Source organism: Erpetoichthys calabaricus, chromosome 5, assembly GCF_900747795.2.
Source record: "Erpetoichthys calabaricus chromosome 5, fErpCal1.3, whole genome shotgun sequence".
Taxonomy (NCBI): Eukaryota; Metazoa; Chordata; class Cladistia; order Polypteriformes; family Polypteridae; genus Erpetoichthys; species Erpetoichthys calabaricus.
This window is the reverse complement of record NC_041398.2, coordinates 45,461,157-45,485,373: the sequence shown is the minus strand read 5'-3', so window position 1 is coordinate 45,485,373 and position 24,217 is coordinate 45,461,157. Positions and strand designations below refer to the sequence as shown.

Genomic DNA, 24,217 nt, shown 5'->3' with positions numbered 1-24,217 from the left:
GGACAAGGGAAATATTAAAAAAAAGCTTTTTTTGTTTACTTATTTGTCTGACACCATTAACTAAGGTGGCTTACGACATTTGGGATACAACTGGTTACATCTCTTTTGCCTTTTTTTTCCAGTTAGAGCACAGGCAGGTCAAGTGACTTACTCAGGGTCACAAAGTGTCAGTAGTGAGATCTAAACTCACAATCTCAGGGTCTGAAGTTCATAGTCTTAACCACTACATCTCACTGTCTGCATGTGATTTAGTAATATTTAATACAAAAAAGACAACAATACAGCTCCAAGATATGGGTATGATTTTAAGCAAAGGGAAACTAAATTACATTAACTGTAAGCATTCATCTTAACAAACTGTACCCTATTAAAACAACATAAAATGTAAGGCAAGAACCAATGGAGTGGTAAATTGAAGGGTGGAAAATTCAGCCATTATAGTATGGAGAAAATACAAAAACTGGGATTAGATTATTTTGGTCAGAGAGAGCAGAATGAGTTAAAATGTAGCTTGCAAAACAATTTGAGGATTGTTACTATTTTAACAGATCTATGTAGGTTCAATAAATGTATTTTATTTAACTGTACATGTGGAGAGATGGATAAAGAGCCATATTATATCAATAATATTTAATATCTTTCTGTATATTAGGAAAATAAGAGAAATCAAATTTACATTCAATTCCAAAGCACCTAGAGGTTTACCCCTGAGAATTAGGTGAGGTCATTTCTCCATTTCCTCACTGTCAACTCTGCTCAATTCACTTTGCCACAAGTTTGAAGAAATCATGGAAATGTTTGAGGACTTTGCTAAACTCTGTGAAATGCTTTGAAGTGAGGTCAATGGAGAAGAAGGAACCGAACCCGTTTTGAGTGGATTATAATGATGCAATGGTCTTTTAAGTTAAGATAAGAGAGCTGGGAGAGCATCTGTCAACTATGTGGGACCGATTACTGTGGCCAAAAATGACACGTGAGCTGTGAGGCAGCAGTTCTAACCACTGTGCCATTGTGCTTCTCCAAGATAAAATAGACAAATTAAACATCACAACAGTGACAACAGAAGCAGGAAGCATGAATTCACTAAAGTTTAACTCCATAAATTCGAAAGCAGGTACTCACCCCTCAGAAACCTAAAAGTACATTTTGCTTTTCTTTTGTTTTCCCTGACACTTTTGCTCACTCACTGACATGGGATTCTTCACTCCTTCCTATTTGCATCAACTGCACGGCTCTCTGGGTAATACCATTAAAGAGGTAGGTTCAGTATTATACAGCGGAAACATATAAATCCATACCAAAAGACATTACCTTTAAGACACAAAAATGCGACACATTTCCAATTTCCTTCTGTGTGCATGGTTTGTGTTTAAATATATTCCTACATTTTTTGCTAATTTTTTAAAACAGTTCTTATTAAATCCATACTGGGAGAAGAAGTTCATCCAGTATATTGATTAATCTAGCAAGCACCATGTGGCAGGAGAAAAAAAATGTTAATCTAAGCCAGCCTCAAGGCAGATTTTCAGAAAAACATTCGCCAAACAAGGTCACTGGCAAGCCCAGCAAATTCACTGCAAAAAACGTTTTGTCAAATTTTGCCAATTAATACCCCTGCCTGCCAACACATCCAACAAGCTAATCTGACCATTCATTGTGTTTTTGTCTACTTGCAGCACTCATGAAGCTCACTCAATGTCAGCCCCAGAATTACTCGTGGAGTTTGAGAAGGCCCATTTTCTGGTTCCACTCCATTCTCTGAGTTCTACAGAAATTTAAAATAACACATGGATAGTGTTTGTCCTCTGCAAAAGTCATCAGGATGCCATCTATCCATTGCTAGGTTCATCTGCCATAGCATCCTTTATTGCTTCCCCTTTGTCAACTCTGTTTGCCCACACTGGCTTGGAGGAGCTCTCACTACCAGTGTGATTTTTTTCTCACAATCACTGTTTGTAAAGTTTATTTTACAATGACATATTGTTACTCTACAAAATTTCATTCCTTAGTTATTTTAGCTTTTTATCATCTCCAATGATAATTCCACAATGCATTAAAGTCACTCTTGATGTCTGTTTTATACTTTAGGTTGGGGGAAGGATGCTAAAAAATGCTTTAGTTAAGATCAAGTATCTCTATATATAAAAGTCAATGTATGTGTGTGTGCATGTATTTATGTATGTTCCAGCATCACTTCCGAACGGCTGGAGCAATTTTCATGAAACTTGGTACACATGTTTCTCATTGGTTGACTAAAAATACTATAGGGTGAAATCAACCATAACCCACCCCCTTCTGGGTAGGGTGGGGGGGTGATCTTGCGGTCTTGTATGCATGTTACCATCCAGTTGACACTCGGAATGACCAACAGAGGGTGAACTGGAGGTGACTGCCAGCATTCTTTATGTTTGAGCACCACCGCGCCCCTGCTGCTTTTGAAATTAAATAGAGTTGGCTTGTTCCGAACGTCAACTGGATGGTAACATACATACTGTACAAGACCACAAGACAAGCACATTAGTGAGTCTTCATTATTTGTTCATTTATTTTTATTTTTAAAGTTGTGTTTTTTTTATTATATTTTTCTCAAACAATTAAAAAAAAAAAAACACTTTATTTTCCTCCAGGGCAACGCTGGGTATTTCAGCTAGTTAACAATAAAACTCAATATACTGAAATGAGGCCATGGATGACTGTTAGTTTGTAAAGTTATTTTGTGAAAATGTGCATAAAATGCCAAAGGAGACTCTATTTTAAACTTCTGCTCTGGGTGAGACTGAGAATAGCAACAAAGTAAACATGGTGAGCCAGTGTTTATCTTCATCAGCAATACAGTGTACTGTATTTCAGGATAAAGGCCGTGACAAGTCAAAAGAGTAATATCATGTATTAACATTGATAACTTTATCAGAGGCTACAAAACAGACATCTATTCAAATTTGGTTACACCTGATGCACACATTATTTCATCCTTGAATCATTTTACTGAACCTTCTTTCTCATTTACAAGAAATGGTAGAATCCGAGGCTTCACTCTCAACACTAAGCTCAAAATGGCAACAAACCCAGGATATTAGAGGCCAGTCCATCAGAGAGCACATGGACATCAGCAAACCTTTTTAAACTTTCAACATTAATTTCCAGTAGGTTGGATATTTCATATAAATGGATTACTGTGTTTTTCTTAGAAATGGGTACTCACTGAAATTATGAGGAAGTGCCAATAATATCAGGGAGTGCTTCTTTAAACAGAGGCAATTTGAATCCAGTTGTGTTATATAAAATCTTATTATGTCACATTTTTTGTCATGCTTTAAATCTGGCTTATTTTAAAACCTACATACTGTATATATATATATATGTTTGGTATCATTCTTTTCAGAATATATTGAACTTTAATGTGATGATGTTAGATTTTCAGATTCTTATTCTGTTTTTAAATTATAAACTAAAATATGAAGAAAGTCGAGGTTTATAAGAATGTCAGTTAAAATGAATGGAGCATTTATTTAGTCTCTTATAAATACTCATCGAGCATAGTGGACCTCAGTTTAACGAGAATACTCCAATCAGTAAGACATTAAATATTTTATTCTCATTTCATGATTTTTACTCCATTAAATAATAATTAATTTTTCTTTTACATATTTATAGAATTTCATGATTTTTGACTCCAATAAATAATAATTTTTCTTTTGTACTTTTACAGATTTTACTAATATTCTGGCCGCAACTGGGGGTTGGACGCTGAAGGCATCGGGGGGGTTGGTAGGTAGGTAACCACCCATATAATCAGGTTGGGGCTCAGACTACGAATGCAATGAATGTAATTACTCTGATCTACAGACTGTCAAATAAACGAACTACACGCCGTGGCGTAGCGTAAAGGGACTTCGTCGCTGACGTCCAAGGTTCAATCTCCGCAAGGGGAGCAGTAGAGTGTGTATGCCTGATGAGCCCAAATAAGGGCGAAACATGTGTCGTGTACTGTTTGCATTATTTGATAGTAAACTATGCAACATTCCATGATCTGATTCTCGTAACTGCCGAATGGCAGACCAACCACATGCATTACCTGGTAGGTAACCACCCATACAATCAGGTCGGGACTCAGACTACGAATTCAATGAATATATATATATATACATACACATATACATACACACACGTTTGGTAACACCTTATGTATGCTAGTGGGCACCCAGTATTGCCAAGGTTGGCTCTGGCCACCATGACCCCTAGTTTGGATTTTGGGAAATGTAATGCTATGTTTGTATTCTTTGGTTTTAATATAGCTTTAGAGTAGGCGGACAAGGGAAAATATTAAAAAAAGCTTTTTTTATTTACTTATTTGTCTGACACCATTAACTAAGGTGGCTTACGACATTTGGGATACAACTGATAACATCTCTTTTGCCTTTTTTTTCCAGTTAGAGCACAGGCAGGTCAAGTGACTTACTTAGGGTCACAAAGTTTCAGTAGTGAGATCTAAACGCACAATCTCAGGGTCTGAAGTTCATAGCCTTAACCACTACACCTTTGTGTTATGAAGACCCAAAGAAGTATATGTTAAAATCTTCTTACATAATAGTAAATGAGACGTAAATGCACTTTTGCATTACCTGAACTAAAGTATTACTATAATTTTGGACAAGATGTTGCAATACTATACAATAATAAAGCAAATACCCAGCTGCACTCCTGAGCTTCAGTGTATAAGATTTTGACTTTCTTTTGATGGGGTGAGATATCCATTTGCTCAGAATAATACATATCCAAATATTAAATTTTATCTTGCGTCAGATCATTTTGTTTTTTTCATCTAAATAAACACTATTCCCTCATTGTTTTCCTTATTTTGTATGTATGCCTCACATTATAATAGACAGGTGTCAGGTTCTAGCTGGGGTTCCATCCCTGGCTATTTTTATTTTCCAATAATTTTGTTAAGGTTCCTTTTTTAAATTGAACCCCCCCCCCCCCCTCTTTAAAATAAAGCCAAAGTTTTATTTCCCCTTGAAATTTTTGATTCATAGGTGGCACTGATTGCTGACCCATTAGGGGTCTGTTTTAGAGAGGTAGCACATATAAATAATTAAATAAGAGAAGCAATAAATAATGAAATGTTACAAAGAAAATCTTTTTTAAAACAAAAATGAATATATATTTTAAAGTTTAACTGAACCGCAAAATTACTTTGAACTCACTGGGTGTCCTGTCCACTAATTTCAATTGTAGTGGGGACCCTGAAAGGGTCCCAGATTACCCAGTCACTACCTGAGATGCTTTAATTAAAAGTTTGATTTTCACCTCATCTCCTCAATGGGACATTGTGGACTTTGCCTCTCCTTGCTTTGGAAATTCCTTTTAGTAATGAACCTTTCTAGGCTATCTATTTTCTTTTCTGGAATTTGTTCTAGACACATAGTTTGTTAATAATTTGATCTACTATTTAAGATGTATTTGTTTTCCCCTTTCTGATTCTTATTTTCTTTATTTTAGATTTGTTGCTTTGCTCGGCTATGTTCCATGTTAGTTACAACTTTGTCTTTCGATGATTAACTTTTGCTAATCAGATTAGTTTTGGGGGTTATTACTTTCAGAATCAATGTAGTTCCCTTTTGCCCTTTTCGTTATTACTTGTGTGATTGTCATTATTGTTTGTAGAGGTAATTAATGGTTAATAAATATTATCTTACTTTACCTTTTGATTGGGTGATTTTGACCTTCCTTTTAACAGCCTTCATAATAAAAGAGAAGAATCATTTGGTTCCCATCTTACACCTTTTTCCAGATAATCTTTATTTCCTTTCTTATGTTTAAACTGCTTATAGAAAGGAGATCATCTCACTCTGAAATGTGAGATGTTTACAAGCGTTTTGCACTATGTAGCCCAGTCTCTTCAAGATTATGTCTAAGGTATCATCTCTTAATAATGAACATGTAGTACAAGCTGCTTCCATTGTTTTGAACTTAGTTTCTTTGATTAGCAGTGGGATAGCACAGATCACTGAATGAGAATGAAATGACACTTACCTGCTTAGTCATGGAGTCTATCAAGCGTACAAATAAATCTTGTTCTGTTCTGATACCTGTGCAGAGAAAAAGCAATTCACATGTTAATATCTAGTATTCTGTACAAACTGTTCAATTAAAGGGAAACATCAACTTGAAGTAATTAACTAACATTACTCTGAGGATGCTCATCAAATCCAGTAAGAACAAATCCAAGCATGCTGTTCAATGCATAGCCCCACAAACCCATAACCTCTTTGACACTATGTACTAAAATGGTGACTAAAATGATTCACATGAAACTGAATTTACAGCAAAACTCAGTGTTTTGTTCATCTTTATTTACTATAAACTGTTTGTGTATGCAATTGCTTATTTTATGTTCTACAGTCCAGCCTTTATTGTTGTCCTCAGGTTTACAGCAGGAAAATAAAAGAAATGTTCTCAGGTTGTTACTAGGTGAAATGCTGTTGAATTTCAGATTACAAGGTTTACCAGTTGAGCAGTGCTTATGTCTTTTCAGCTACATGTTGCTGAGTTTGATTTTCAGTTCAGTGTGTAGATGGCATAGATTCTGTCTCTGGCCCTGTGATCGGCTGGTAGTTCCTTCCTTAAAAGCCTAATGCTTCCAACACAGATTCTGGTTTGCTAAGACCTCATGAAGGAAAAAAATAGATTGAGGAAACAGAGGGATAGATATTTAGATACATTGAACATTTTTTGTTTGCATAGCTTATGGTTACTTTTTTAATTCATGTTATTATTTTAGTGGTTTAAACTAAATGATGTTAACACTGTCATATTTTGTAAACTGCAGCATATTGAAGCATCCACAAAAAAAATGTACGTCCCATAATAAAAGAAGGCCAAAACAGATAAAGAAAAGTGTCAGCTGGTAAATATTATCCTTGTTTGAATAGCCGTGTTATCACTACCTGACCTGCCAACTGATAGAAATGCCTGTCTGCATAGAGTACTCACTCACACTAGGCCAATTTGTAATGAAAATGTAATACTGTTGGAAGAAGAATTGAAATATTCAATCAAGCTAATGCCTGAAATCAAATAATTAAAGAAATGAATCAAATCAAACAATCATCTAAGCGCATCGAATCAAATAATGAATGAAGTACATCAAAAATACAAAAAGATATATTCACAAACTGAACAAGGCTCATTTACAAAGTACAGAGTATTGGTTTAAAAAACAAGGGACTGATTTTCAATAAAATCTGAAAAAGTTTTTAATAATTGAAAATAAAAAAAATCACTTGATTCCCATGATTTCATGAAAATAATCTATTAACAATGACTGGGAGCTATTGTCATAAAAACTGCTGCTGAGCAAACCTGAAGGATCTATCTATCTATCTATCTATCTATCTATCTATCTATCTATCTATCTATCTATCTATCTATCTATCTATCTATCTATCTATCTATCTATCTATCTATCTATCTATCTATCTATCTATCTATCTATCTATCTATCTATCTATCTATCTACATGTAGTATGTAAACTTTTAGTATATTATTAAAGTATCAAAGTTGTGAATCCAGGTTAAGGGCACACAAGTAAAAGGCTGAAGGTATGATATAGTCCAAGAGTGGCGCTTAGGGGTGGCAAGTGGGGCAACTGCCCCCGCTTTTGAGGTCCGCGTGTTCCATTCAAGCAGATTTGTTAGGCTTTGCAGTCTGGCCATCCTATCTATAGAAAAAGACATTGCATCCAGATTAGACTATGAAGATATCATCAACGACTTTTCCAATCAGAAGGCAAGAAAAGTGGATTTTCGTCTCTGAACCTGATAACCAGTAACAGATTTCATGATGATACCTCTATGTTAATTTCACACTTCCTGTCAAAACACTGAAACTCACATTTTATTTGTAGGCCATAAACATGTCCGAATATTAATGCACAAAAACATGTATGGCTAATGATAATTGGCTGACATGACATCAACGTGAGTTATGACTATGACATCTTGGCTCTGAGGCTAGGGATCTGCACTGGCAATCGGAAGGTTGCCGGTTCGAATCCCGTAAATGCCAAAAATGGACTCTGCTCTGTTGGGCCCTTGGGTAAGGCCCTTAACCTGCAATTGCTGAGTCCTTTGAGTAGTGAGAAAAGCACTATATAAATGCAAAGAATTATTATTATCTTGCATATTGAGACTCAGAGTATACTTTCAATTTACAATTAGATGAGGCCCTGCTAATTTCCACATGACACCACATCCCATTTCGCACTGTTGTGGTATTGTCGTGAATTATAAATTGTACTTTTTTAATAGATTATATCATTATATTTTGATAATGTATGTGTGTTATCTTGCAAAAATGTAGCTGAATACTATAATGAGAAAATCCGGTATATGTTAACATTATTTTTCTTAAATCCACGAGCAAGTTTATACACATACTGGTAACAGCGTTTGACGTAGCTGGCCCTGCACACCCCTAAGGCTGCCTCTGATATAGTCTCTAACCTATCTTCTGCTTCTGACTCTAGAGAAGAGAAGATCTTGCTTAAACAACAGTGATGTCCCCTCCGCCACAGTATTGGCTGTTCTCCTTCCTGCAGCACGACATTAAAGAGGACTACAACAGTAATTGAGTGCCACTGGAAATACCAACTTAACCCTTCAAAACAGCGCATGCTTACCTAAAGAAGACGGAACATCTTTGTTTTTTGTTTGTTTCTTTTCATTTTTACCATCTTGCCTTGGACAATTAAACAGGGTTTTATCCGGCTGACAGTCCAGGCCTGCTCATTTATTTTTATTATTAAGTTACAATATGTATATAGCATCAATAGATTTAAACTGTGCTCTTTTTCCTGGCAAAAGTACAAAGTAGGATCCTTTCCCAACCCTGATACCTTGATTGAATTAAAAAATGCTGGCAATTTTGTATTTTCCATTTGTCTTATTCTTTACAGGTCATCCAAACCAGAAAAAAAATGCAAATAAGATATTAAATGTAGATTCAAAACTGGAATTTTAGTTTTTAAACAAACACAAATGTTAAATGGATAATCAGAATGCAGAAATTAAAAAAATAATTATTATTTTTTGGCCTTACTGGGCATAACTAAACAGATTGCCCCATCGCCTTCAAACCCATCTCCAAAACACCATAAAAGATGTGTCACCCCCTTAAGTATATAGCTCTCTTCCGACAGCCATTACGCAGGCTCATCTCCCAGTCTTGAAATCTTTGGGCTCTGGGGTGAAGTGGTTCTTACCTAGGGTTCACTCCCAAAGAAATCACAAAACTTGCTATGCTACATAAAAAGTCCTGGACTATCTTGCACACCATAATTTTCTGAAACATCAGCTACCCAGGACTACTTCTGTACTGCCTGCCATTAAAAATAAGTATTTGGAAGCTTCCATGTCCTCCCATGCAGATATTTACTGGGGGAGATGGAGTTAACGTTCTGCTTTATCCCCAAATGGCCTCTCTTAAGGGGACAAATTCCCAAGACAGCTTCTGGGAAATCGGCCATCTGTCAGAGGAATCTGAGCCTATCATGAGATTCTTCAGCTGAATTCTTCAAAGCTCCTCTTTTGTTATAATAATGCTCAAAGGGAAACTACTTCTGGGTCACACTTTTCTTGTACAAAGCAAACCTTTGCTGATAACCTCTACCTTGTATGCAGCGGAATAAAAAAGTACTCTTAACTGCAGGTGGTTTCCTTTCCTTCTCCACTAGCCCTCCGATGCTGGGAACTCTTTCCTATCTTGGTATTTATAAAATATAATAGCACTTGGTTGAATTCTGTTTTGTTAAGTTCGATTGATTGTATTGAAAGTTATTTTCATCCAATAAAATAAAAAAAGAAAACACAAAAAACAGAAATCTGTAATTTTCTAATCTGCTTAATCCAGACCAGGTTCATGAGGGGTGCTGAAACCTTTCTCAGCTAGCATAGGGCATAAGGCAACAATCTAGGACAAGGTGCCAGTCCATTTCAGGGCAGCCACACACACACACACACACCAAACACACACTAGGGCCAGCTTACCATCACCAGTTCACCTAACCTGCACATCTTTGAACAGCGGAAGGAAACCGGAGCACCCAGAGGAAACCCATGAAGACACACGAAGGACATGTAAATCCCACTGTGGGAGGGCCTGGGACACAAACCTGGGTATTCTTAGTGCTACCACAATGCCATCTCAAAAGAGAATCAGTAGGCATAAAAAAATCATGTTTGGGAAATGGATGAAGCCAGTGGAGTTTGCCTACTTGCCTGTGGTCAAGACCTTCTGAAATCTGCACCCATTCTTTCTCCAGTAATATCTTCCAACACAACATCCCTAATAGTTCACCATCTGTCTTCAGTCTCCCCAGACTGTACTGGCCAGAAGTGACTATTTATTGCTTGCCGTGGGTACGACACCACAAGTAGCTTCTGGGGACATGGGGTACTGTATAAAATTGTGTCCCTTTTTGGTTACAGGTCATCTGACAGCCCTGGTTCTTCTGTTTCTAAAGAGAAAAACACCCAAACTGATTCTGGGTTTCCTCCTCTCCTCCCCAATATGGCAGAGATTTAGTATTCCGCTCCTGGAACAGTGGACTGCCATCTAGTGGAATGGAGGAGTAGTGAGAGCTACATTAATTTCCTCCACAGTACTTCCTTAAAGTTGAGCCTTCGCAGAACAGCCGCTCTGTGTGTTTATTAAAAATGCAATATAATGTATGAGTACGGGCATGTTATAGATCAGGCTTAGATCAAATTCATTTTTTTTATATTGAAACCTTCAATCTGCTGTTCTAAAAATCATTGATAACATTATTTTGCTTTCTGACATTTCCCACAGAGTAATTATTTCTGAAGGCCGAAGGAGATTTTTCTACAGAAAGTGACACATTCTCAGAAACCTGCTGGTGACCTTAAAGAAAAAAATGGTGGCCCAGTGGAAGACTGATGTAAGTGTAGGATCCGGAATCATTTCTTCCATGATGAAAAGCATATCTGATTGCCTTATTTTTCTTAGTTAGGTTCAAAGGAGAGCTAAATCAATAAAGATGTGTTAATATGTTTCATGTAACACTATCCTGCAAGGTTTTCTAGAGAGAACTGCATTCCTGCAATAGGATATGTCAGGATATTTTATGTAATCCTATTAATATGCAATTATTTAAGGAATGGGCTTGCATAAAATTGTTGAAAGAAATTATTTTACGGTAGGTAATAACAGAAGAATACCATTGATTATTACATTCAAATCACAAATCTTCGTGAAAAACAAAAGCAGTTGCTATAACAACAGTGCTACAGCCCAAAATCCCAGGTGTGTTATTGTGAAGACAGCAATCCAATTGGACCTCAGGGGGTTGAATTAAAGTAGTGCTGTTTTTTTCAAGAGTACGACCAGCGAGTGCATGAACCAACAGGCGCCCCATCTACGGAAGCAGCTTTAGCAAAGGGCACTGAAGAGACCAGCCGGTAGGAACATATGCTGGGGCACCTCTTCTTCTTGGCATATTGCTCATCAGCTGAATCCATGTGCTAAAAATCCCTGCCATGTTCCAATGTGGCATTAATTGAATACAGAGCATAACAGGAGAGTGCCCCAGTATTTCTGCAGATTCAGAATAATAGCAAAACAGCTCACGCATTTCTAAAAATGGTGTGTTTATTTTCTGAAACAAAGAAGGAAGGGAAGAGTACAGGAAGAAAACCCAAAAAATAAAAAGAAGAGCCCTTTGTCCCAATGGATCTGACTTTTCAGGTCTTGGTTCCTGTCTGGTGGTGTGGCTAACGCACTTTTCAAAAGTACCATCATATGCTCATCTTTCTCCTGTCCCATCTCTGTCACTAGAATGAAGAATGTAAGTCTATGGGCACATTTACTTCTTCTTCTGCAGCTACAAGAAATGCCACCGAAACAACAAACCTACAGGATACCTATGATCTGTTGTTGTCCTAATGTCACTATCTGTCAAAGAGGTTTCCTATCATTTTTTTTCTCTGATCACTGAACATATAAACATTTATAAATAAATACATGCATTATTTTATGTTAAATAACAAGAGTTTGAACTTGAAACTAAAAAGATATTTGATTGGTTATAGCTTAGAATATATATATATATATATATATATACACTGTATATATATATATATATATACACTGTATATATATATATACACTGTATATATATATATATATATATATATATATATATATACTGTATATATATATATATATATATATACATTCAATGTATACTGGGGACATGAAAAGCAATCCCAGGACTGTCCTTACAGAGATGACATTTACACATTCTGCTCTTCTTCTTAACAGATTATTAATTATTATGAGATAGGTTAGATGTAAAAAAAAATTTGACTTTGACTTCCTTGTACTTTTTTAGGGTTTTTAAACATGTGGATTTCAGTTTGGATTATAATTAATTTTAAAATGTATTTAAAGTAGTTCAATTATTTTTGTATCGGGTAATGATGCCATTTTGTTTAGCATTGGTGCCGCCATCTTACAGAGTGGTTGTTACAACATTGCTAAGGATTGGTGCCCAGAGGTTGCAACCTGTAATGCCAACTAGTATGATATGCTACATTTCCTGCTATCCAAGGCCGCAGATGACTACTTTAAAACTTTGCGTTCAAATTTCTTACAGTTAATATTACCTAGTAAAAGAACTTTAGCTACAACTTCTTACTTCAATTAAAGGTTTTGTTTTTCATTTTGAAAAATAGTGCTTTTTGATCTTCTGGTATCGACCCGTGCATGGTTAGTTTGACTGTGTTTCATCTCCTGGCCCCTTTCTATTTACTGTATACCTGCACTCTCCCAGTTATGGCAGAACATTAATAAATGTGTTGTATGATTCAACTATCAGTCTGAGATTGGAGCTTGTTTCTTCCATACTGCGTATTCTCACTTTACTGTCATCTGTCTTTAGTTACATACTGTGATCAATCTTGCCTTGTAATTGTATTACTCTAGATGAAACAAAGACAGTTTGACTGAGCAGGGTTTTACAAACAAAAACAATTGTCATTCCAAGCCTCTTTTATACCCAAAACCGAAGACAGCAGCAGGCTTAATCTTAAGGATGTTTGTTTCCAATCACCTATGTTAAATTTTCCATCATTTTTGGTAGTTGATCACACAGATAAAACACTTAAAACGGCATTGTAATTTGACTGAAACGTTTACACGTGTCTTCATATTTTCTCAAAGATATTCTGCTCAATATTTTCAATCTGCCTACAATTCTGTTCAAGCCAGCAACACACATTTTATCATAACATCATCCTTCATTATTTTCATAGTATCCGGCAATGTCAGTCTATACAAATACGGTCAATTCCTGAGATACTGCCCTGGTATTGTTTTTCTTGGCCTATCTACTATCATGCCACCAGTTCACTTCTTATTAAATCTAGAGTACTGTATGTCACAGAAGGTCACAAAGGTCAATTATCATATTCATTGAACATCTATTGGGGTCATGCTTGTTACAGTGGACATATCTGTAATAGGGTTAAAGCTATCAGCTTTGTACTTCCACCCTACTACGGTAGATGAATTAACAGAAGCATGTAAGGCTGCAGGAGTCCACTGCCACTCCAACACTGTGACACACATTACAAGAAAAATTAGACTGAATTTAAGAATTGCTACTAACACTAATCTCAAAAACTTCACTGTAAGTTGTTTATTTAATAAAAAGTACAAATAATTCAAAGGCAATGCAGTATGCCTTGTAGAAGTGTGAGGAGAACTACTGAGTCAGCATGTACAGTAATAATACTATGTTTAGAGCTGTCTATATAATAATTTCACAGCCTACCACACATATAAAGCTTTAATCCAAGAACTTTGCTGCATTCTGCACACACCTATCATAGTACTGTATATACTGTAAATACAGTAGTGTCCATGGGGTGGCGTGACTGTGGACACTTCTTAGAGGCTGTTATGTGTACATTTGGTTTTCTATGTAAATCAACAATCAAAGTATGAATATGTCCCAGCTAAGTAATTTAGTCAATTAGGGATATGACAAAATTAGCAAATTTGGCTTGAAAACAACTATAGACTCCAGCCTCTATGGCTTAGTGCTTCATAATGAATGTTTATAATGTTTCTATTAAAATTCTTACAATATTTTACAGGAGGCATTTTGGCCTACTGGCTAAAGTCCTTTCTACTACTGATTCTGTCCCCACCACTCACTCTTTCTGTTTCTCATCACCACCTGCTCCATTCATAGAAACAAATATTCTGATTTGTAAATGATTTGTGACCTAAAGTAAATGATTAAACAAAATTATTTGTCATATTCATCATTATTTTATTTGTTTCAAATCCTGTTGCATTAGACATGGACTGTAAGGCTTTGTGTGCATACATGGCCGCTGTGCACAATCCACACAAAACCTCCTATTCAGATTAATTTATCAGTGCAATCACACCGACTACACTCTTAGTGTTCCAAGGATCATTTTAACTTTAACAATGTGTTAGTGGCCTGAGGGGACACTAGGAAAATATCAAAATTGAGATTTCACTTCAGATTTAAGTTTATTTTGTGGATATGAGCCTTACACACATTCTGTACAATAAAAACTTCTTTCATATTATAATATAACATTTTTCTGTTTATATGGACACTGGAGATGCAACCTTGCAGGACACAAGTAAATAATCATGAAGGAATCATTTATCCTGTCACCTCTTTTAGATATCCCCAGTTTTATGTGCATAAGGTATTAATCTGAGGTGTTCTTACAAAACCATTCTTTGCCTACTCCAACTGGTTTTGATGATTTCAAGAAGGATGGGACCTGAACGGCATAAGTCGTAGAAGTCAATGTGTGGCCAGATCTGGATTATGAATCGCTTTTACAACAAACCACAAGTGCACAATGTTGGTGTATCAAAGAGAAGAGATTATGGCTTCAGGTTGTAAGAACTGTCTGCAGTTTTACATCAGCATTCTTTTAAAAATGTGTGGTGTCTTTGTTAACACTTTAAGAAGTTTATTTAGGAAAAATAAGAAAAATAATTATGAATTGAAAATAGGCAAAGCTTGTTTCTAAGTTGAATAATAAAATGACAGTTACAGTATAAACAAGACGTTTCATCTGATAACCCCTTTATCTATTTAAATGTATTCTGAATTTTTGCTTTTTTCAGCGAGAAAATTACAATTGATCTTTCCTTTAAGACGAACACTTACGCAGCCATTCTCTGAAATAAGTATAATACTTTTTATTTAGCTTACCCTATTCTTGAGGTCTGAGATAGACGGGTAGCCTGTCCAGGGTTTGTTCCTGCCTTACACCCTATGTTAACTGGGATAGGATCCAGTTCCCCTGTAGCCCTGGTCTGGATTAAATGGGTTAGAAAATGACATGATGTGACGTTCTTGAGATGGAGAACACATGCTCCTCATCTATGCCTGAATACTGGAAGAACATGCAATCCAAACAAAGCACTCCATTCCTAAACCTAAATGAAGGGCTGGGAGGCTTTAATAAAAACTGAAATATGAGTTGGCAGCCTCATGCTGTGTTCACGAGTTATGGGACAGACAAGAAATATGACTTTCAAAATAGGAAATTTCAGTGAACGCCCTTTGAAGTGGTAGCTCCCAGAGGGACAATTCATGAGAAACAATTAGTTGAGTCATGTTGTGATGCTGATCTCGCACCTTGTTTTTTTTTAAACACTTAATACATTAACTTTGCTTTTCATCTTCATGAAGAAAATAAGGCTTAGCTTATTCATTTTATGTGTAGAACTACCCAGCAAATCAAAAGAAGCCTCTGACCTAAAATTCACATGAACACCACTGTCATGCATTGGTTGAGTTTTTTGACTTAAATTTGTTAACATTATATCATTTTTTTAATGAGCACAACAATCTTGTTTTGTTTTCACCTGACATGGCCATGTTGTCTACTGTTGTCATCTTGGTTGCCATCACATGACTCTTGTTGTGTTTTTCGTGATGTCATCACCCCCAATGCTATTTAGGCGGGCAGCACACAATCCCAGGTGTCCTATCTTTGAGACAGGACTTTTTTGCTTAGGGAATAAGTTTTGACTTTAATTATCACTTATATTTTGGGCCTTGAAGTTTGGTTCTTCTAATAATAAACCCAGGACTGTTTTTCTGACTATTCTTTAGTTTCTTTTACATTTATAATTCTCTTTGCTCCTTGTCAAATTACCTGTTTATTTGTTCTTTGGACAGAACATTTTTATATGTGGAGCTAACAATAATAACACGAGAAGGTGATAAGTGACAAGTGATAACTCCAAAAACCTATCAGAATGTAACTTTTACTTTGTATGCCATACAAGGGGAAATAAGAACAAATATGGTTGTTGCTTGCCATTTGATACATGTAGCTTCTTTTTTGTAAGTCACTTTGGATAAAGGTATATGCTAAACCAATAACTATAATGAAATTTGCAGGTTCACTTGTGTAAAAATTACACTTGACTTTTTATGACATTTTGTGATATGATTGGTAATATCGGTTATTTTATTTTTCCTCCAATTAGGAGGTAAAAAGGTGCCAACAGCTAAAGTTCAATTGAGGTTTAATTTATATATAACTCAGTGCAGCAATATGGGAGGCAAAAATAAGGTCTTCAAATTTAGAGAATAAAATGGTAAAATTCTCAATGTGTATAACCTTAGTGTTATGTTGTTGCTGTTTTTGTAATGTTTAATAATCATTTTTGCTCTTTATGTTGTGAAATAAATAACTTTTAAGAGGTTATGTTTACCCCGTATATAAAAAAGATACGTGCTCTGAACCTGTAGCATACTGTTAATATGGACTTGCTTTATTTTTGTCACAATTAGAAAAAGTAAACTATACATTGTTACCAGGGTAAAAAAGTTTTAATAAAAGCAGCCTTCCATCCATCTATTCTTTGTTTGCATAATACAGGGTGTGGACAGCATTTAATAGTAGAAGCCAACTTTGGGTGGGGTGCCAGTCCATCAATGAGCACACTTTCCCCCACTGGGCCAATTTAGAGTTACTCTTTGCTTTAACACACATCTTTAAGATACAGGAAAAAGCAAGCGTACACAAAGAAGGATCTAGGAGTATGCAGGGAGGATGTGCAGGCTACACACAAAGGGAAAGGAGGCTTGGAAGAAATGTGATCATGTAGCACGTAAAGGAAACAAACAACTGGTCTATGGAGATGGAACCATAATGCAGTGTGCAACATTGCTGCCTCACACCACTTTGTATGGAGTTTGCATGTTCTCCCTTTGTTCATGTAGGTTTTCTTCTATTGTTCAAAGACATGCTGTTAGGTTGATTGATAGCTGAACTGGCCTGCTTTAAGTGAACGTAGGCTTGTGAACATGTAGGACTTCTCTGCAGTGGTATTCTGAGCAGAGAGAGTGCTGCTGTGCACCGATTGCTACATGAAGAAGCTACACCTTTCTGCCAGTCCTATGAAACATAAATTCAAAAATATAAAAATTAAAAAAAATAAACTCCCTCCTTGTGTATGTTTGTGCTTGAGGCCCCAGGTGACAATACTGCAGAGATCATTTTTGTTTGCCAATCAAATTTTTAAAAGAACCTGGGCCATGGGACAAAACTATGTTTTTAGAAAGTAAAAATACAGTGCCCTCCATAATGTTTTGCAATTTTCACCACTGCTCCACAGTTTGAAATTACCAATCAAACAATTCAGATGTGATTCTAGTGCACATTGCAGACCTTCATTTAAGGGTATTTGCATATATTTTGGTCACACCATGTAGAAATGACATTTTCTATGCACGGTCCCCCATTCATGACTGAATTGTTTGATTTGTAATTTTAAACTGTGGAGCAGAGGGGTTGGTCAGGTCAGGTCAGGATGAGGAGCATGCAATGGTACAGCGCTTTGCCGCACCTACCACACCACGAAACAGCTCAGGACCCCGGTTGGTAACCCCCCTAGGCAGGCCATAGTCCAGTCCCACTCTGCCACAGCCAGGTGTTACATGGGTGTCCCCTGGGCCTGGTCCAGCTGCTCATGTCCACAACAATGAGGATCTTATGAGCTGGATCACCCTCGGGGAATCGAGCCCCATGGCCGTATTACTGTAACTGACGCTCCCTCACAATGCAGGTAATGTGCTTCATTCGACACAAAGTCAAACCAGGAGTCCCCAAGGATTCTCAGAAGAAACACAGTACAGAAGGAGTCCAGTCTTCATCTCAGGTCACTGGATAGCATCCATGTCTCGCAACAATATAGCAAGACAGGAAGCACCAGAACTCTAAAGATTTGGACCCTCGTCCTTTTGAATAGATATTGGGAGTGCCACACACCCCTTTCCAGCAACCTCGTGACCCCCACCCCCCCATGCTCTCCCAATATGTCTACTGACTTCATAGGAAGAGTCACCGGACACATGAATGTCACTGCCGAAGTAAGTAAACCTCTCAATAACGTTGACATCTCTGCTGATGGCCAGGCCTAAGTGGTCATTAAAGGCCTGAATCTTGGTTTTTATCCAGGACATTTACAAGCCCAGACACTCAGAGTCCTCGCTCACTCTCTTGAGACCCTCGATCAGAGCTTCTATTGACTCACTGAGTTGAGTTAATGGAGGTTCAGCAGAGGGGTAAATCAAGGAAAAATAGGTCTTTGCCTCAAACATTATGGAGGGCACTATAAGTAAAAAACAAAACTTGATTGAATATGATATAGTGGGGTTCAGGACTTTGGTGAAGAAAAGGATGAGCAGACATCTAATCCTGGAAGGTCTAATGAAGGTGGTGTGCTTTCCTTTTGCACAGAATTGTATAATGGCTTAAAATACAAATCTTCAACTACACAAATATTAAATCACTTGTCTGCCTTAGAAAGTACCATTTCCCTTTATTTTTGAAAGAGTGGACTTTGTTTTCAGTTGCTTTCTTGCTCTGTAATTCACCTTAAAGACACCTGAAGCACTCACTTACAAGTACTGCACCATAACACGTGTCATTTTAAACTGAACGTTCCCATGACGAGTATTTCATTCTGTACTTCTGCCCTCCTGTTTAATCTTTGGTGGTTCAAGGACAGTTTCCTATGAGCAAACAATGCTAGCAGGGCAGGAATTTTGTGAGTGCATATGGGGGTCAGAAACAAAATATATAAGTAACTGAACACAGCATGTCTTTGGGCACCAGATACGCACTGTAGGTATGAGTACGTGAGGAGTAGTCACCCCTGCGCTTCACGAAAGAAATACAAAACAGGATATGTTTTCATGGTGCACATTGGGTGCATTTATATGAACAATGTTGGAATGTTGCTGGCATTGATCAGGTGTATCCTTTAATGGCATAGGTGTGCTTACTTGTAAAAAGTAGAAATGTCTTGGAAGTGTTTCACTTGAGGGTGACTTGAGCTTAAGGTGACAGACTCCACAGTGCTAGATTTCAATACAAAGTAGCATTTGTAGCATGAGATTAAATGAGTTATATAGATTAGAAATCCACTAACAGTTAATCACGAAGAAGACATCAGCATCCCTTTAGTTGAAGCTGAACACCAGTAATAGTCCTTGTCGGGAAACTCTGGGAATGCACTGTGGATCAACTTGAAGTGTACCCATTAAAATGGTAACCACTTACCGTATCTGCTGTGTGATTACGTACAGCTTACTAAATGTGTTCTTGTTCTAACTGGGAATAGTAGTAAGAGAAGTAGTAGTAGTATTGACTAACATTCAACACATCTCCACACTCTGGCAGATTGATATCAAAGATGATATTTTTAGCATCTGGTGATTTTACACATGAAAAGTATTATGAAATAGTGATCCCTTCCATGCTGCTAAGCAGAGTCCATAGCATAGGCCTGACATGTTGGAAGATTTCAAAACACTGTTTAGACAAAACAGAGTAAAATGACTTTGAAATAAATGTTGCTAATGCTGAACAACCTCATATTAGTCTTATGCAGCTGAGTCACACAAAGTAAAAGATAAATACAGGGGTTGATGAAGTGTACCAATCTGAACGGATGTGTTCATCAATTAAACAAAAAAAAAACACTACAGGTTTTGTTCTTTTTTATATAAAAGGAAGGTCATGACAGCATTATGTTTCATATCATTTATGTGATATAATTCTTACCATTACTGTAGAGAAGCTGTAACCTGTAGTGTATCCCATTATTGGTCTTTTCCCCATTGTATTCCTGAGAAAAAAAAGAGAATAAATTAAATATGTTTCTTATGTAAATTATCCAGACATGAACTGCATTGTCCTGTAATTTCCTTAAATCAAGCCATAGTAACAACATCACTTCACCTGTCAACCTATCAAGTGTGATACCTCAATCCAGGATTTCACTCCAAAGGAAATGTTGACATTGCATTAAGGCCAAAATCATGATACTAGCTTGTTTTGGATTTTTCTTTGCAGTCCATTTTGTATGTTTTTACACACAAATTTCAGCATATATTACCAAGCCATTTAATCCAATTTTAGACTAATGTACTGCAGTTCAATTGCAACTTAAGTTGGATCCATCAGTGAATGAGATACCAGCACATTGCTAGACATTAAACATACAAGGGAATGAAAAAAGGAAAAGTAGCTACAAAAACAGAGCTGGTATCTTCCACAAAGGTGCAAATTCTGCCTTATTGGTTATACTAACATTAAACCTGTCTCTTTCGTAATTCACCACAAGCGGTCCAAAAAAAAAACAAAACATAGTCAAATGTGGTTGCTGAGACACAGGCCACATAACCATCCAGCATTAAACCTTAATCCTGGAATAACTGCTTTATCATGCTAATAAAAAGCTTTGGTGTCAGTTAATCATATTGGCTTAAAAATCAATATATTTTGTAGATAATGTTATGGAGGGATTATATCTCACTATCACGTCCGTGGATAAAAATCATCTCAATACTTGCAAAATTTTAATTAAGCAATCATTTTATAAGCGGCTCACTCCAGGTTATCTCTAATTGTAACTAAGTCTAAAACAGTGTATCAGTGTTGATTTCTTAGATTCAAACAGATTCTTCTGATAGCAACTGAGTAAAAATATGACACATTTCTATTTACAGCATCTATCTATCTATCTATCTATCTATCTATCTATCTATCTATCTATCTATCTATCTATCTATCTATCTATCTATCTATCTATCTATCTATCTATCTATCTATCTATCTATCTATCTATCTATCTATCTATCTATCTATCTATCTATCTATCTATCCATCCAGTTACATTGCTGCTCTTCAGCCTTTTGAAATGCTTCAGGTTTGTGCGAGATGTGATCCATCCCAATCTGCAAATGTATTATTTCACTCAAAGCCAAACACAGGCAGACCTCCAGGTCAGCTTGCAGCCCCTTTCTGAAGCTGTACTGTCTCCCTTGCACTGCGCTCACTCACACACACGTCCACCTCCCCACACCCCCACCCTCCCCACCAAGGCTTTTTGCACAGCTGGATGACTTTAACTTCCAGTGTTCCAGATGTGGCAGCTGTGGATATTGTTTGCAAGTCTGTTAATTCATTTTCCTAACAAAGCCTGCACTAATTCTGTTTCTCTTAATTCTCTGCACTTTAGCCGTCTGTTGTAATGGCTTATTTCGATGTCACCACACAATGAGCTTATTTGAGTTCTGATTGTTATAGCATGCTTTTGCCAGCTGTTACCTCTTAAGACTAAGGCCCATGTAGCTCAAGAGAGCAATCTGAAAAATGAGCGATTAGGAGTGGTGCTTTGGTGGTGTATACCAGCACGCCCAACAAGAAGTGCTTCTCTAGTTAGCTAAGCACACAGGTCTTTATTTTCATGTTGACTCAAGAAAGAACTGCTGCCATCAATGATATACATACTTTGTCTTTTTCCACAAAGTCCACATAGGAGGTTCTTTCAATTTCTACAGGCTGCCCCTGCCTGTCATAAAGCGCCAGGACAAAGTGGAAGAAATTGGATTTCCGTAGATTTGAAGGAGGCTGCTTCTCATAATGAGCCCGGGCAAGACCAACACCGCTGCAGAAAAAAAAGAGAGAGACAGAATTAGATATGAGAAGGGTAGAAAATCGGTTGCAAATATGATGGGGAGTCATTCAGCTATTGCATAGCACTCCATGAGCAGCCTGCCAGTCACAAGCAAGCTGTTATAATCACACAAAATAATCTCCACCCTAGCTTTCCTTTTTCCTTGTGTGTTCACAAATCGATTTAGAGTTAGAGACGGACTCAGACTGACAGAGATGGAAAACCTCTGTTTAGGCGCTGAGTAGGTAACATTATCTTGATACATCCTTCTCCCCCAGACGAATTGCATACCTGTCTGCATTATGGTTGACGGCAGGCACTGAAACATTTCGTCTTCAGCAGACTGTTCAGACTGACTTGTAATGCAGAATCGGGTTCTCACCTTTTCTCGTCTGATCTTTATCATCTTGATATGCTCTTCTGTGCTGTCTTTACTGTACTGACTAGACTTTGCTCCTGTCTGTACATTCTTGACAGTGTACTTACATAGTTATGACCTCCATGGCTAGGCTTCAAAACCATGGGGAGTTCTTCTACTGTATACAAAAGTTATAATACAGACAAGGATTTTAAATTTCTGCTCTAAAGTTGAACCATATTCAACCAGTTAACTGACCTTTATTTCAAAAAGCATGATTCCTAGTGCCCCATACAGTATCTTTCAAAACAAAATAATTGAAATACCTTCACTCTTCAATTACACTGGATAGACATAGCAATTATCATTTTAACTGCAGCATAACTGAGGATTGTTTCACAGTAAGCGTTCAAGAGCAATCTGAATATTTCATTGCACATTTATATTTACAAGCATGGAACTCCAGAGGTTAGTGCTACTGTTTACAGATGTGAAAAGCTGAATGACTTGCCACTGACTCGCAATGTCCGTGTGGTTATTCTCTCCTGATAGCCCAATTATATCTCTCATTAGCAAGACATGCATGTCAGGATATTTGGCATCTCTGCATTGACTCGGAGTTTAGTGAATATAGGTGTGCCTTGCAAAGGACTAGCTTCCTATCACAGCTTATGGAATCTGCTTTGGAAAAGATGCTGCCGTGATAGTCTATAGCTCCCTTTGACCCTGAACTGGATTACGTTAGGTATGAAAATAGATGAGTTTAGAATTTTCAAACCTGCTTAATTAGTTTCAGGATTAGGGGGCCAGAATCTATTAGAGCTTCTACATTGAACAGTCCATTATAGGGTCTGCTCATACACACAAATATGATGCCAGTTTACTATCACAAACTAAGCCATCATTCATGTGTTTGTGATGTAAAAATTAAAGTGAAATAACAGCAGTGAGACCAACAAAAGAGTCCATTAGGCATCAGTGCTAGGGCCATTGGTCTTTTCAATGTATCGCTATGTAGATAAAATCCAACGTCTGTCTGTATGCCTGTCCACTTTTCACGAGAGAACTACTTAATGGATTTAGATTGGGTTTTTTTCTATAATTTGCATGAACATTCTGGTTGATTTTGTGATTTCTCTCATTGTGCTATGTATCACAGTTCACTTGCGATACTGATTTATTTGTGCGAATTCGAGAGATACACAGTGGGCCGAGAGGAGAGGGATGGGGCCCCCTCACTCATGCACCAGCCTTGGGGTGTTCCTTACCTCCGCTTAGCTAGCAAATGAGAGAACTACTTAACAGATTTAGATTGTTTTTTTTTTCTATAATTTGCTTGAACATTCCGGTTCAGTTTGTGACTTTTCTCATCGCATTAAGAATTATAGTTCGCTTCCTGGAGCAATATATTTGGGCTAATCAGAGACAGAAGCTGTGGGGCAAGGGGAGGAGGAAGAGTGACGTCAAGGGTAAGGAGCCGGGCAGGGCCCTCCTCACTGTCCTGTTTCACTATTACATGGGCAGAGCCGCAGGTGATGGCTAGTTGTATATAAATAATCTGGATAGGAATATAAATAACAAGCTGGTTACATTTGCAGACAATACCAAACTGGGTCATGGCAGCTAATTTAGAATCAGCTGAATCATTACAGAGGAACTTGGACAGAATAGATTATTGGTCATATTTGTAGCAGATAATGTTTAATGTAAGTAAATGTAGGGTACATGTAGGACATAGAAATATTAGATTGGAATATGCAATGGAAAGTTTGAAACATGAAAGTCCTGCT

General features: G+C 37.1%; 1 protein-coding gene across 9 annotated transcripts in view; it reads right to left on the bottom strand.

Moving 5' to 3' along the window:
* Window positions 1-24,217, bottom strand: part of LOC114651655 (transcription factor COE3-like) — a 402,694-nt gene that overhangs the window by 334,812 nt on the left and 43,665 nt on the right. For all 9 annotated transcript variants that reach the window (XM_051928475.1, XM_051928473.1, XM_028801490.2 and 6 more), the window contains 3 exons: window positions 21,904-22,060; window positions 20,173-20,236; window positions 6,037-6,092 (listed from right to left, as the gene is read on the bottom strand). In XM_051928475.1, the coding sequence (XP_051784435.1) occupies window positions 6,037-6,092; window positions 20,173-20,236; window positions 21,904-22,060 (277 nt within the window). The remainder of the gene's footprint in view (window positions 1-6,036; window positions 6,093-20,172; window positions 20,237-21,903; window positions 22,061-24,217) is intronic.